Source organism: Pseudozyma hubeiensis (genome assembly GCF_000403515.1).
Source record: "Pseudozyma hubeiensis SY62 DNA, scaffold: PHS10, whole genome shotgun sequence".
NCBI classification, from domain to species: Eukaryota; Fungi; Basidiomycota; class Ustilaginomycetes; order Ustilaginales; family Ustilaginaceae; genus Pseudozyma; species Pseudozyma hubeiensis.
In genome coordinates, this window is record NW_012133792.1 from 121983 (window position 1) to 137553 (window position 15571).

At 56.0% G+C, this 15571-nt stretch overlaps 4 protein-coding genes across 4 annotated transcripts; 1 reads left to right on the top strand and 3 right to left on the bottom strand.

The window, feature by feature from the left end:
- Positions 1-187: 187 nt before the first annotated feature.
- On the bottom strand, positions 188-4783 carry PHSY_000793 (hypothetical protein; the record flags this gene model as incomplete). Its single annotated transcript, XM_012331427.1, has 2 exons — positions 188-2334; positions 4714-4783. The coding sequence occupies 2 exons, from the start codon at positions 4781-4783 to the stop codon at positions 188-190; spliced, it is 2217 nt and encodes a 738-aa protein (XP_012186817.1).
- A 589-nt stretch (positions 4784-5372) lies between these two features.
- On the bottom strand, positions 5373-7455 carry PHSY_000794 (hypothetical protein; the record flags this gene model as incomplete). The annotated part of the gene is made up of 2 exons (XM_012331428.1): positions 5373-5504; positions 6013-7455. 2 exons carry the CDS (start codon positions 7453-7455, stop codon positions 5373-5375), a joined length of 1575 nt encoding a protein of 524 aa, XP_012186818.1.
- Positions 7456-7927: 472 nt separating this feature from the next.
- On the bottom strand, positions 7928-9667 carry PHSY_000795 (potential serine carboxypeptidase; the record flags this gene model as incomplete). The annotated part of the gene is made up of 1 exon (XM_012331429.1): positions 7928-9667. One exon carries the CDS (start codon positions 9665-9667, stop codon positions 7928-7930), a length of 1740 nt encoding a protein of 579 aa, XP_012186819.1.
- Positions 9668-10141: 474 nt separating this feature from the next.
- On the top strand, positions 10142-11593 carry PHSY_000796 (hypothetical protein; the record flags this gene model as incomplete). The annotated part of the gene is made up of 1 exon (XM_012331430.1): positions 10142-11593. One exon carries the CDS (start codon positions 10142-10144, stop codon positions 11591-11593), a length of 1452 nt encoding a protein of 483 aa, XP_012186820.1.
- Between the last annotated feature and the right edge of the window lie 3978 nt (positions 11594-15571).

Below are 15571 nucleotides of genomic sequence, written 5' to 3' on the forward strand. Positions count from 1 at the left end.
TGCACGAAAGCGAAGCGATCAATGTCGCCTCGTGAGCTCAGGCCCATAAGTGAGTTCGTGATGATGCGTATTGACAAACACGAGTGAGTCACGAACGAAGCACGACTGTTGACGTGTGTGAAAGTGGGTATGATTGCGTTCGATTGTCTTACGACGACCGACTCCTAACATTATGCAACTTGCGTCTTCAATGAGCCGACAGGGCGAACGGATCGGCTCTCGGCTCGATTCCCGGACTGTGACCCAACGGAATCGCCCTGCCATCGCCCAGATCCAACAGAAGCACCGAACAGAACTGCGCATGCAGGTCATCCCCCGCGTCGTCCACCTTCCTCCCCTTTGACTCCTCCTCCTCAGCACCACTGATGCCACTCGGGAAACTCGTCGTGCCATCTACACCCGGCGTCTCCGGCTCAAAGCTCGACGACAACGGCGAACAGGTCGACTCGAACTCCGCGGACAACAACCTGGGCGTCGGCGCATGTTCCTCCGACTCTTCCTCCTCCTCAAACAACTTCGTCTGTTCGTATCCCGGTGGCGGTCTCGGGAGAGAGTACGAGGTCCTCCTCCTCAGACTTCGCATCTCGAACGATGTTTCGCTGTGACCGAACGATCGCACCGATACGGGGGAAGCAGGCGATCGAGCGGGCAACACGATGTCCTGTGCAGGCTGCATCGTAGGCGAAGGAGGCATTTCGTCGACGATGGGTAGAGATGATGCGTCGTAGTACGTCGTACCGCGTCGAGCCGCTGCGTCGATCTTGGACGAGGGAGCGGATCTCGGGGAAGAGGGTGGGAAATCGAGCGATGTTGGGGAGTGATCTTGCGCCGAGTGGTAGGAGTTGCTTGCAGCGATGGATGGTCGGTGCGAGATTACGACGGAGGGGGAGAGAAGTGGTGCGTCGGGACGGAAAGGAGATGCGGTGTTCCACTGTGGAGTTGCAAATTGGACGGTCGAAGTTCGTCGTGATGCGTGGTGACCGATGGAAGCCATTTCCGAGCTCGGAGTGCGAGAAGAGGGGGAACGTGATGGTAAAGGTGAGAGTGCTGGATCCAACGCACCACTTTCTGTCCTTTGCATATCAGCACTGGTGCTCAGGCCGTCAAAAGGATCCGCGATCATCACTGCCGGTGCAGGCGAGAGTTCAGGCAGCCTTCCTTCCGCATCACCACCGACATTCGTCCCTCTACCGTTGATCGCCTCCGCATTCCACACCGGAAGATTCCACACAAATGGCGCTCCACCCTGCGCAACCCCATCAACACCTCCGCTCGCACCACTTACACTTGCTCTCGCCCTCCCCGCATTCTTCTCCACCGTCTCGACATCGGTCGTGTACAACGCTATCTCCTCGGTCAAGCTCAACGAGACCACGCTCACTCCATCGTCTTGCCCTTTGCCCTTCTTCTCCAGCCTTTGCTGCAACGACTCGTGCTGCAAACGCTGGTCCTCCACATCCAACCCTACCGCCACCGGCGCGGTGACACCGGAAATGCTTTTCCTGCCAAACACCGGTTTGGGCGGGACATGGTTCGAGTAGGTCGGACTCGTAGCGATGGTGCTTACGCTTCCCTTCCTGTCATCTGCCGTGTACTGGTGGGAGGCGTACAACCAAGTGTCTCGAATTGCCATTGCTGCGGTGACGCCGTTCGCTGTTGCATTGGTTTGAAGAGGTGCGGTGTACATGGTTCGATCGGCGGTCGGGTCGAGTTCGTTGGATTCGCGTTCACCACGACACACGATGCTAAGGCTTCGGCGTCGAGTGTCGTCGCTTGAGATCGAGCCGTCGTCCCTTTTGGTATTCCTCAACGCCGATGGTGTCAGGACTCGGCTCACGGCAAACGACGTTCTCCTAACGCCGGTCGATGCTGTTGGAGTGGTGGAAGCATCTCGAGCAGAAGCTTGGTTAGATTGGGAGGCGCGACGATTCTTCCACGCCTTGAATATCGCCGACGGCCTCCTCGCCGTCGCCATCGCCGCAGGAGGCTCGTATTCGCTGTCCAGACCATCTTGGCTCGATCTCTCCTTTCTCGAGTGGAGCAGCGTCGAGATGATGGTGGCCGCGGCAGGTCGTCGTGAAGAAGGGAGCGATTCAGGAGGAACGTAGACGTCGTCGGAACGATCCACGCTGAACGAAGCCCGACCGAACGGGTTGATCCAGGAGGTCGATGCGGAAGGCTGCATTCCAGGTAGGTTGTGTGAAGGCGCGGATGGGGAGTTGGACGAGAGGTGCTCGATCTCCTCTCCGTGAGCGAAGGATGTTCGTCTGAGAGTGTTGGTGAACATCGACGCGTGGGTTGGTGAGAACGGCATCGCGAAAGACTTGACCGGTTCTAAACAGATATGAGCAGGTGACGATCTCAGGAACGAGGTGTTGGGGTGATCAACAGGAGATGGAAAGGATGAACGGAGATCTGGATGTGATGGATATAAGATGATCGAGGAGGAGAAAAGAGAAAGAAGGAGGGGGAGCTTTACTGCTCTATGCCATACCCCAGCCTCGCTGTTCCTGATGAAGTCCCCAAAACCCGGACTGATATGAGCGTCGAAGCTCGCTTACAACTCTTGACAGGCTACCGTACTCCAGTTCTTTGCTCACGCTGGTAGCTCGGATATATGTTGACGGCACCGGCAACGCTTTGGTAATCGTTGTGGCGATTGAAAGTGTGATCCGTCGGAAAGGTAACCCAATTCGGATGCGTCTCGCCTCAGAGCTCAAGGGCGGGTAGACGGAGGTGTTGGCGGCTGTACCGAATTTGTTCGACGGTGTAAGCGATTGAGCCTGTACCAGGGATTGGTGGTGCGTGTTGTTTTCCGGGCAGAGCTGAACAGAAGCGGTGTTCGAAAATGCCGTCGCAGTGTATGCCAGGGGCGAGGGTGTGTGGAGAAATCTATGGAGAGAAGGGAAGGAGTAGGAGGAGGAGGAGGTCCGGATGCAGTCGAAAGCAAGACGGAGATGGATGGTGAAAGGGAAGACGGGGGAGGCTATGACGTCCGCGAAAGGAAATGTCGTTGGAGGGAGGTTGGAGGATTCAGGAGGAGTCCGAATCCTGCACCGGCTACCGGGCTGTCAAACGGCTCGCTTGAGATGGAAAGGCTGCAGGCATGGAACAAGCGCTGCACAAGCGAAGCTCTGTCTGCGTTAGCGAGAGAAGCACTTCGGAAAACAGCGGCTTCAACCGGTCCAGCAGCGAGAGGGTCACGCGGAGACAAGTCCTGATCAGAGAACCGACGGTTGTGGAAAGGCAGAGTTCCACTGCTAATCGCTCGTCGCTCGATGAAACCCCGGCCAGTCGACCGGGGAGCAGGGTTCGGAGTACGATGAGACAGCTCAAACGTTAATCATGTCCTGCTCTCGAGACAAAGCGGTCAAACCTTCCAGCGATGGCCATGCATCGGAGAAGGTGTCGGAGAATCAAAAGCATCTACACGCTGCTCTCCTCTTGCCCTACCTATGCTTCTCTGTCTACGAGGCTCACCTGTCCAACTTTGTCTCTGCCTTTCGCCTCGGTCGTTCCCATTGTACTCTCGGTGATCTCGGTGAAGGCGGCACCATCACCGCCTCTCTTTACGATACACATTGCGTCCTTGTGCAACAATGAAGACGACACCAACTCAAAACGCCCCACCTGCCAAGTACAAGATACTTGTTTTCTGACTCAGGAACACGAGCCTGAGATTTTTTTTCCATGCGAGCGCGCTTCGCCGAGAGAGGAGCAGACGACACCAAGCCTCGTGGGCCGCCTGCTCGGCGAAAGCAGAGAGGCTGGGAGCGGCGCAGAGAGACTGATCTGAAAGCTGCCTAAACTAGTTGCGATAAATCGAATTTTTCCAGGTTCGAAATTCAGCCACGGATTCTGCTTCGTACCTGAATCATAGCGGCACCAGAGCGATCCGGACACGCACTAGTCTCAGAGCCACCCTTTAGCCTCTTTTTTTTTTCTCGACGCCATGAGTATGGGCGAAATTGTTCCCACGGCTGATCGGCCTCTGCTCTTTCACCCACGTGGCGCAAAACGAAACCCTTTCCAAGAGCTTAGAGGGGTTTCTTTGCCCTTGGACAGGGTTCCAGGCTTGGAAGGGTCCTACGGCTCGTCTTGGATCCTATTCATTTGGTCAATCGCGGCAATGGCGACGATTCGGAGCTCGAACACGAGCCACTAGAGAGCTTACGACCGGGGTACGAACAATAGACGTCACCACAATAGTACCGCGGGGACGGGCACGGCGTAAACGCCTTGTTGGTGACTCCACCAAAAAAAAACCAAAAAAAACGACCGCATCGAGAGGAAAGGTCATGGCTTGGTTAGCAGAGCATCCAAATTGGAGAAAAAGAAAATCTAAATTTCTTTTTTTATTCCAGAGCGGAGCATGAAAAAATCACGACTTTTGAAGAGTGTATTCTGGCGAGGCTGCAGCGCCACCTTTGTGGTTCGATGCGTGGCTCGATACGGGAAATGATGAGCTGTCTTGATCGGGCACCGGTGATCTTGACATCTCCGACTTAGTCAAGAGCAGCGATGATTAGATCGTTTGGTCGCTTCCAGGATCGGATTCGGGTTCGAATTCGGATGGGTCCAGCCAAACAAACGTTTTCGATTGGAGCGAGGTGAGCAAGAGTGCGGTTGGGATCCATGTGGCAAACCAAAATTTTGGTTCGGATTCTTCTCGCTTAGGCATGTCAAGACTGGGCTTCGCCCTGCCTCGCTTACCTTTGACGTGGGATGGTCGATCGGCAGCTGGAGAAACTTCTCTCTCTCTCTTGATCGGATCGGCGTTCATCTTTCCCGAAGATCAAATCTAAAGCTGCTGGACCAAAGGCAGATCCGCTAAGCGCATCTCCGAGTGAGTCAGAAGTGTCGGCTTTTGAGACTGCAGCGACACATGCAAGTCATCCGAAATCTCGGTGCATTGCACACCAATCTTGCAGATCGACACGCGTGCACAACTTCCGCTGTCGATCCACCACGCTTGCTCATGGGCCTCGCACTCCTTCAGACATCTTGTAGATCTCTTTGCATTGATGAATGATCTGCTCCGCTTCAATCTCGTCCTTGACAGCGGGCTCATTTTCGACTCGCTCAAAACGAACCAGTTTGCCGGACAAGTGCGTCATACTGCATCGGTTTCAAGTTCGCCGAGACCCCCTTTCCTGAACCGCCTTCATCTCCGCTTTTCCTCCAGAGCGATACGGCTCTGCAATCACACGTCAATCTACGTCGGTCAACCCACAGACGTCCTACTAATTGACTGAATCTCAAACATGTCAGTTGTCTTGGCATTGGCACTGTGGTTCTAGAAAACACCCTTTCTTCCGAGCGTTTGCCGAATTGCCGGTGCACGCTTGCCGCGTGCCAAAGGGAGATCGTCGTCACACGTCCTCCTGTTTGTCGCTCTCGAGGCGCAGCGTTGACTTCTTATCGTTTGGGATATGTTGCCTTTTGCGGATGATCGACATGGTTGTTCCGCATTTGTTTACTTCTTCAAACCGTCGGAAAACGGCCTAAGTGTGTAGACGAGGTGTGTCAGAGAAGGAACGTGGGATGCCAACGGTAAGGCGGTGGGGGAGACTTACTCAACAACGTCTCGAGACTGTCAATCAATGCCGGAACTTTTGCCTGTTTCGTCATCGTCACATCAGAGCCAAGATTGCCGATCAGCATCGAGCACTTCTGTCGATCGACTCGGCCGGACGCAGGGAAAAGGTACATACCTCGCATTCAGCGGCTTCTCGACCAACCTGACCGCATCCAAGAAATGCAGAGACAGAGTGGAGAGGAAGAAGAACCAGCACATTAATCTCCTGCATGTGCTTTGTGTCGTATGGAATGGTTCAGACGCTTACGCTACGAGCCACCAACTGCCAGTCGACCTCTCTCTTGCGAGGGAAGATCTCGTGGAACAAAAACATCATCTCCTGTCCCGTCCACTGACCCTTTGAGATCCAACCAAAACCTCGGAACAGTGTTAGCTCTCTATCTCCAATATCAACAAGCGTGTGACTCGCTTACCTTTGGCTTTTTCGGCTGAGTCTTCTTCGTACCCTTGCTTGGAGTCGAAGGCGAAGGCTGAGTCTGAGTGACCGTTCCTTGAGGGCTCACACTTGCACGCGCCTTCTCCGCTGCAGTCATCACAGGAATGAGAACAGTGACTCCATCTGTACTCTCCTTCTTCTCATCCCTCGTCGGGACATCCTTAGGCTTGGGCATCTGCTTGTACATGCGCTTCTTTTTCTCGGGTGAAATGCAATCCTTCACCCCGTACTCGGGCTGAGTAGCAGTCGAGCTGCCATCGTTGACCTTTCGCTTTCGTCCCTTTGCAGGCGTCGTTTTGGGTGCGGTAGGGGTCGGAGAGACGGGAGGAGCCTTTGCAATGAACTGATCGACGGCGGCGAGCGATCGGAAAGTGGTGCTCTTGTTGGAGCCAGCGCTGGACGGTGTGCTGGGCGGAGTACTGGACTGGGTGTGCTTGCTTCCGGTTGCGGAACAGCAGCTGGAAGGAGGAGTGGGGCTGGCATCGACGATTGTAGCAGCGGCAACAGCGGTGGGGGATCTGGCTTTTCCACGAGGAGATCGTGCAGCACCGCCGGCAGAGGCACGGCCTCTGGGTCTACCTCGACCGCGGGGAGAAGGCGAAGTGATCGGAGCGGAAAGAGGGTCGTTACTTATTTTGACGTCGAACGCGGTCGGCGTGGTTGCAGCGATGGGGTTGTGAGGGTCGTCGAGGTGAGTCTGGAGTGTGGCGGCAGTGGTGGTGCCACCTCGACCACCGCGAGCGGAAGGGCCTCCACGAGTAGCACGTCCGCGGCCGCGGCCACGACCACCGGAAGTCACTTTGGCGGTCTGGTCATTCTTGGTGACGGCATTGTCGACGGTCTTCTTCTTCTGAGTTAGGTTGGGAATGTTTGAAGCGATCTTGGGGGGTGGGGGTCTAGGGACGACGTTCACTTGCTTGGCAGGCTCCACAACTTCTTCGTCGTCCGACTCGTCCTGCTCTCCACCTTCGCTCCAAGCAGTGACAGCGATGGGTGCATCGCGTGCCTTTTCCTCCTCCTCGTCCTCCTCCTCGTTCCCCTCCTCTTCCTCCTCCTCTCCCTCCTCCTCTTCCTCCTCCTCTTCCTCCTCCTCTTCCTCCTCCTCTTCCTCCTCCTCCTCTTCCTCCTCCTCCTCCTCGCTTTGCTCTCGTTCCTCCTGAATCTCGTCTTCATCACTGCCCTCTTCATCCGAAGCCTCATCACCTACGTCGTTCTCGTGGTTCTCATCCACCTCATCAGTCTCCTCGACGATCTCCTGGGCCTTCTTCTGGACCACGGCGCCAGGCCTAATCGCGGGAGTGGGAGGTGGAGGCGGGGGCAGCAGGCCAACCACAACCTCGTCGTCGGTCGAGTCGCCGAGGTCGATGAGTTCGTGCATATCGTAACCGCTATCGCCCGACACGTCTCCTGCTTTCGTCATCTGCTTGAGCGGGAACTTTTTGGCTCGGGACAGCGCTTGATCCTCGATCTTGTCTTTCTTGTGGTGTCAAAATTTGTGCGTCGATGGGTGAAAGTGTCGAAAGGAATGATTGGAAGAGGGGTTGAGGCATGGAGAGAAGGATAGATCGGTGGACAAGATGCGAGGACGGGCAAGACAAAGAGCGGTGTCAAGAGTATTTATGTATCGCTATCCATCACACAGTCTGGGCGGAAGCTTATTCTTTAGCCAGAAACAAGCCTTGTGCGGAAGACAAGAACCCGTCACTCCGCACAAAGGCTCCCTCGAAATCACATCCGCCACCCGCATCACATTGCCTTTTGATCACAAACTCAAGCTTTGTGCCGCTCCACGACGGACCCGCATTCACAAAGGCAATCATATTTTGGACTTGATTGCATTGTTCACGCGTGAGCTCTTTAGGTCAATCCTCGATGTAATTCCGCTAATCTCTTTACAGCTCCTGACCGTCCAACCACCTATTCAACATGGCCAACGCACTATCCGGCTGGTCGTACGGGACCATGTGACCCGCCTCGTACACGGTCGCCCAAGTCAACCCGCCACCGCTCTGCGTCCTGCCCGCTTTCTCGCCATCCACAACCCACTCGTAGTTCTTGCTCTCCTTGAACTCTTCACTTCCACTCCAATCCAACGTCTTGACCCATTCGTAGTTGCCGTTGAAGTTGCAGATCCAGTCCAAAGTCCCCACATATACCAGTGCCTTGATACCTCGCTCCAGCAACCCGGCCACGTTGAACCCATTATCATGGCTCGAGTCCAGGATCCTGTTGAAACCCATGGCGACATCGTTGTTGCAGCTCGCGAACTTGCCGATCTCTTCTGTGGGAGCTGCTCCCAGCAAAGAACGCACATCGTCACGGTCCAAGTATTTTCGAATGTCATCGGTGACATCGTAGCAGAGGTTGGGCTCGAGACCGGATTTGCAGTCGTCCTTGATGTTGTAAGGGTTCTGACCGGTGTAAAAGTAAGGAGCTTCAATCTCTTCCGAGCACTTGTCCATCCAGAGTTCGCAGAGATCCGGGTTGACTGAATCCACGCAGTGAGCGGCGATGTTCTTACGACACACGGGGACGTACGTATGCATACGTTTGCACGTTTCGATGCTCAGAATAGGCTCTACACCGCCACGACGCGTGCACGTCATGTCGTAGTATCCCGAAATTTGCTTGGATACGTCGGTGAGACCGTTGCCGATGAGAACACCTTGAAGATTGATGAGTTGGTCTCGGTCAACCTTCTTGCCTGCTTTGAGAGCTGCTCGTTCAACGTCGTGATTGCGATCGGCGACTTCAGAGGCAAAAATGGGGATGTATCTTCCACCGTAGGATTCGCCAGCCATGTAGAAGTCGTTGCGCTTGAAGCGATCGAAGGCAGAGAAGAAGACACGGAGGAAAGCATAGACATCCTTGCCAGCTTCTTCCGTAGTGTAGACCTTTTGTTCGGTCTTGGAGTAGGAGTAACCTACACCGACGGGCTGATCGATGAAGAAGACGTTGGCACGGTTGGTCCACGATTGAGGGTGCCACTTGGTGCCGTTGATGGGAGGGCCGGGAGTGAGCTTACCGCCGCGTTCAGGTACACGGCAGGGACCCAGCTCCATGAAGAGACCGAGGGAAGAAGAGCAACCTGGACCACCGTTGGTCCACAGAATCACAGGATCCTTGGAGGGGTTGGAACGCGATTCGAAGAAGTAGAACCAGAGACTCTTACCGCCGTAAGCGGTGTCGATGTAACCGGACCACGAGGTGACGGTGGGATCGCAAAAGGCTTCCGGATCGACGTCGTGCTCCTTCAGCTGCGATGCGGGTGGGGGCGAGTAGAGCTGCTTGATTCGGATCGAGACCGAGGGAAAATCGCGGTGGGTCAGCACAGTGAAGTCACCCTTCTGCGAAGCAATAATGTGCTCGACATCGGCAGAACCGAAAGCGGCGGAAGAGATGGCGTCCAAAGGCAACTCGACGCGAGCGGGTCCGCTGACACCGGAAGAGCCGGTAAGAAGTGCGTCCATCTGAGCCTGAGCAGTCGAGTCGACGGCGGCCGTCTCTCTTTGCGTCTCGATGTAAGATCCAGGTCGAGCCGCAGCAGCAGCAGCCCATCGACCGTTGGTGCGAGCTCCGATGCCCATGTTAACCTGCTGGCTAGCAGCGTCGAGGCTAGCAGCCGCTGCCATGGTGCTGCCAAGTAGCGCCGCAAGGCACGAAAGGAAAGCGATGCTCCTCATTGCTGCTGTTACACAAAGGCAAGGGAGGTAATTGATGGTGATGGGGAGGAGGAAAGTGAATGCAGCGGAGGCCCCCTATCTCGTATCTCTGCTCACGATGCGGAAGCATGTGGTCCGACCATCATGCTGCTTGCTGCTGCTTCTGCTGTCAGACCATCCGTTGGAAAGAAATGCACGAGCCCACTCTCTCATGCGCTTTGCGTGTGCCGCGCGTGTTCTTGTCGCGCAACCCTTTGGGTTTTGTCGCCGTTTGGATTGCCGACTAGAATGCCGCACACCTTAACATGATTTAAAAAATTCACCCTCTCCTCCACACATCTTCTGCGTTTTGGGTCGGACGAGCGGATCAATTCTACGCTACACCATCATCACGACAGACACTGCAGCACCACAGCTTGGCAGCTGCGGGGTCAATTATCAGGCATGGCATCTGGCTTGGCATCGCTTGCTAGCTACGATAGCGACTCGGACGATCAGGATGCTGCACCTGCCCTGGTGACCGCCCCTAGCAGCCATGTGGTCTCGACCGCTCCGGCACCTGCAGCCTCCTCTTCCAAGCTCGGGTCACTGCTTCCACCGCCAAAAGCAGGACTGACATCAAAGCTCCCTCCGCCCTCCTCATCCTCAAAAGGAAGCGGCCTGTCGCTACCACCGCCGACATCTTCATCATCCAGCAAGCGGAAAGTCATCAAAATCGATTCGCTCAACTCTTTCAAGGAAAGCGAAGATGGTGCCGACTCGGATGATGCCGCGGAGGGCAGTGCAAATAGCAAGAAGCCGAAGCTAGCGATCGGCGCAACAAATGGAGGATCGAGCAAGCATTCCCTGTTCGGTATGCTACCAGCACCAAAGCGGAAGGACGACGAGGTTCTAGCCGAGAGAAGCAGGCAAGCAGAGGCAAGGAAAGCGGCCAAGGCCGTGGAGGGGTCAGATACACAAATGGTGGCAGATGAACGGCTGAGATTTCATGCGGAGGCTGAGCATGCTAGCTCACATGAAGCTCCGAACGAGTCTGCTACCGCGTCGAACAGCAAAACGAAAGGAAAGAACAACGACGCCTTTAGAGCCATGCTCGGTCTAAAGCCCTCGACGGCTGCTAAGCCAAACCCTTCGGCCGCCTCGACCTCTTCGACCGCTAGGGCCCATACAGGCACAGCTCCGAGGACATCATCTTCCCATTCGGCAGTTCAATTACCAGCATCCTCACATTCCGCTGCCGAGACAGCTGCGATACCGACGAGCAAGCCAGACGCTGCGGCCCCAGTCGACTTCTTCTCAATCTCAACTGCCCCTCGTTCCAGTAAAGCTGCATCTTCATCACAAACCTCTTCGTTCTCAATCTCGGCAGCACCCGTCATCGATCATCCAAAGACACAGCAAAGCGAAGAAGGTGTCGATTCCGGCCCCAACGACGAGTCGGAATACCCGGGTTGGCAACTCGACCCGGACGGCTCATGGGTGCCCGTCACACCCGAGGCACAAGCCCAGTTTCTCGCCTACCAACAGTCTACCACCACCCCTTCCGCCCCTCCTACATCGAAAAGTGCATCCAATCTCGACGGTACACGTGATCTTATTGCAGCAGGTCTTACACCGGAAGACATACAAGCCTTCGACGCATCCTCTGCCGCACGCCAAGCCTATCTCTCAGCGGACGGTGATGAGGCCGACAGCGACAAATACGCAGCCGCCGCCGAGTTTGCAGCCGGTAACAGGGAGATACAGCAGAGGAAACCAGGTATGCTCAAAGGTTTAAGGAAGGGTCAGCTGAGCAGTCTAGTCAGTTTGGCGGGCGAGAATCGAGCAAAGTTGGAGAAGAGGTGGCAGAGGGGACGCGAGCAGAACGCTCGCAGGACGAATCAGTATGGCTTTTAAGCGCTGTACAACAGCAGAGGATCGGTCGACTACTGTCACACGCGATCGTCGTACCCCAGTGCAATGTCATATGCTTGATGCTGTGTCTTCCACCCCAGATGATGACCTTTGTTGTGCGAGGTCGATTTGATGGAGTCGAGCCAAGGCGAAATTAAGTAGAATTGTTAGAGTGTGAAACTGAGAGGTGCACAAGCCAGCACGCTCGCACGCCAAACACGCAGTGTTTGAAAGCTTCTTCTCATCCTCCTCGGCCTTCCCTTCGACTGCCATCCCGACTCCATCAGCTGCTTCTTTGATCATCGGGCTGCCACTCATGACACGCTGATTCTTTTGCGAAACGGACACCGCCTTAGTCTCCGTTGGCTGCCAGCCCTACGGAAGAGCTTCCGTTACTGTCCACGATGAACGCCTTTCCGCCAGAACTGCTTCAGCACCACTTTGCGTGCATGGTGGTTGCTGGCCTGACTCCGCCTCCGAAGCCCTCAACACCCTCTACGACGGCAGCAGCAGCAGCAGCAGTAACAGCACCATCCTCACCGTTGCCATCGTCGTCAAGTATGACGGGAAATACACCTTCATCATCAGCGACAACGCCGGATACCGCCCTCGATGTCGCATCAGCAAGCGCACCAGCAGGCCACCCTACCTCGGTGTTTCCAGACCTCACCAAGTCACTACATGATATCCTCGCTTCTAGAGCACGCAACACCCTGTGGGATCCTTCACGTGGACGAGCAGCTGTCTTTCACACCGTCTTTGCCGATCACAACGTCCGCTTACCACCTCTCAAAACAAAACCTTCCGCTCGACACGTTCCACCGATACCCTCCATCACGACAGGCTCGTCTTCTTCCGGATCTGAAACAGCATCATCTGCCTTCTCAGCGCTGCCACCTCGCTCCCCCCTCTCTCCATTACACCCCAATTCTCCTCAATTCCCCGATGGACTCATCGCACCAGTCTGGGTACGCAAACATCGCGAACTCGTCCCCTCTGTCTTCGTCTCCTTCCACACCCTCCCGTCCTCATCAGACATGGACCAACTCCGTAAATCAGACGAGGCGCTCATCAAACTCATCTCGGATCGCAGACGCTCTCTCACCGAAAGAGGTATCAAGCTCACCATCGTTCTCCTCACCCAACGCGACATGCTGGACGATGCGCAGCTCGAAGCGAGGCTCAGCTTCATCAGGAGGAACAGCGGTTTGGATTCCAAAGCAAGTCTCTTCGTGTTGACACCGGTGTCCAAGCCGGAGCTGGCAGAGTTCGTGTCGAGCTTGCATAGCGCGCTGTTCGAGCCTGCGGCGGACTACTATAGGGAGCACGCGAGGAGGGTCAAGAGGAAGAGGACGAGGTACCCGCCGCCTCCGTCGACTCTGCAGCCGCTGGTGAGTGCGATCGCGACGCTTCCGTCGGCGGTACAGGGTGGAAAGACGTTGACGGTCAACGATGTCGGCTGGCTGAGTCGAGAAGGATGGATCGTCAGGAGCGAATACAAGCTGGCAGTGTTTGCAGAGCTGGCGGGGGATATGCAAGAAGCAGCGTTGCGATACAGAGAGGCGTACGATCTGCTGTGCAACTCGCCGACGTGTCTTTTGGGCAGCACGCTCATGCTGCCTCCGCGCACGAAACGGTGGGCGGAGGCAAAGGTGTTGGCGGATACGCTGAGCGTTCGGATCTGCAAGCTCCTGCTTTACGCCGACGACGGTGAGTCGGCGGCTGTGTTCTTCCGTCGACATCTGGCGAGGTTCACGGATCTGAGCACAGGGTGGGGTATCGGAGCGATGACGTTCGAATACTGGTCTTGGCTGGCGAAGCAGTACCGCATGTTCGGCGAGCTGGTTGAGCACGCAACACGTTCCGTACCAGGATCCCCACTGCCACCGTTCCAACTTGCGACCCACGCACCACCACTACCTTCCAAACTGCTTCACCCAGATGCGCTGCCGCGCTTCTCAGACGGACGCGGTGGAGTCTCCGCACCACCCGGAATGCTCCTCCCCAACTCCAACGCCACCTCCGTCTCCATCTGCCCCTACACCACCCTCCAACCTCCTGGCGCGTACTTCTACCTCGCCGCCCTATGCACCATCGAACGACGACAACGCTTCCTCCGCACCTCTCCCTCCACCATCGAAGACACCTCGGATTCAAGTCCGCTTGCGCACGAACGGAAAGTCGACCACACCGCCCAACTCACAGAATCCCTCACCAAGGCGTACGATTCTTTCAAACGCATCCGTCAACATCGTACTGCACTGCTGGTGGCGGCGAGGATCGCTACGGCGTACCACGACGGTGGACAGGATGAGATGGCGCTGAAGTTCTTAGAGAGAATTCTGAAGAGTTACAGGAAGGACGAGGTGGAGACGGTAAGGGGTGCGTTGGTGGAAGTGGCGGTCGAAGCGGCGGTGGGGGCGGGGGATGTGGGGAGTGCGATGAGATTGTTGGTTGAGGTGTTGGATTTGAGGTTGGAGATGGAGGGGGAGAGGAGGAGCGTTTTGATCGAGGCGTTGAAGACGTTCTTGCTTCAAAAGAGGGATGAGGGCAAGGGGAGAGATGAAATGAAGGAGGGCGGGACAGTTGGGGTGGAAGCGGCATTTCTGGAGATGGACACGGTGTTTGCGGTCGGCGAGGTCGAATTCGGTGCAGAATTGCCTTTCCAGATCGTCATTCACAACACGAATCCTTCGTTCGATGTTTCGCAAGTATTCACTGCGGATCGCATTACTCTGTACTTCCAGAACGGAGATCAGGCGGAAGAATCGTCCGTCGAGATCCAATCTTCGGCGGAAAGCAGCGACGACACCTCCCACCCTCCCATCGTCGACCTGGGTACGCTCGACCTGACCACTTCAAACATCGAACCGACCACCGCGCCTTTGAAGACTCTGTTCTCTACCACAGGCGGCACCATCGCATTCCAAGGCCGTATCCACGCGACCTCTCCCGGCACCATCCGTCTCGTTCGAGCCACAATCCATCTCTCCTATCCACTGCAGCTCGACCTCGTCCCTCCTCACGAAGCTCTTTCCGACGACACCGACACCATCTCCGGCCTCAACCCCACTCTGTGGCTTCTCCCCACCAACCGCACCATCTCTCTCTCACAGCGTTCCAACCCTTCCATCACCCTTGTCAAACCAAAACTCTTCAACATCAAGCTCTCCCTCACCCCACCCTCCTCCTCACCCTCCACCTTGTACTACATCGACGAACGCATCCCGCTCACCATCAGCATCGACAACCTCGAGGGCGTCTCGCTGAGGGTGTCCGTCGAAGTTTCGTTGCAACCTTCTTATGAGGGTTCGTTAGACAGTCTCTCCTGCACAGATGGGGAGACAGGAAAGAAGGTTCGGTTGGACGTAGGGGTGGTGGAAGCAGGAGCGCAGGTAGAGAGGGTGGTGGAGTTGGTGGCGAGACAGGGAGGCGGTGTGAGGGTTATCGATGCCAGTGTGACGGTGGTCGGGGAAGATGAGGTGGAGGTGGAGGGTGTTGCGGTGGGAAGTTTGAGTGTGGGTGTGGAGAGGGTTTTCGGTTGGAGGAGTTGGATGAAGTCGGGCGGTGCGGCGGAGAGGAAGGGAGGGAGGAGCAAGGCGTTGTTGGACTTCGATTCGGAAGAAGAGGAAGAAGAGGACGTGAAGGAGAGGTTGGTGGGGTTAGATGTGGAGATGATAGGTGAGGAAGCGGTGACCGTCAACAAGGTTGAAGTCGGTGGTGAAGCGATCGGAGGAGAAGAGGAAGAAGCGTTGGGGGAGTGGCTGACACGAGATCGATTCAGCTTCACTCATACACTCAAAGAGGTCGCCTCACCCACAGAATGGCGTATCACCTGGTCCCGCCCTTCTTCCTCCTCCGTCTCAAACACAACGATCATCACCATCACCGATCCGCCCGCCACCACCACCCACCCTCCACCCACCTCCCCACACCTCGCACTGACCCTCCACCACCCCCTCTCCACCCCCCTCCTATCCC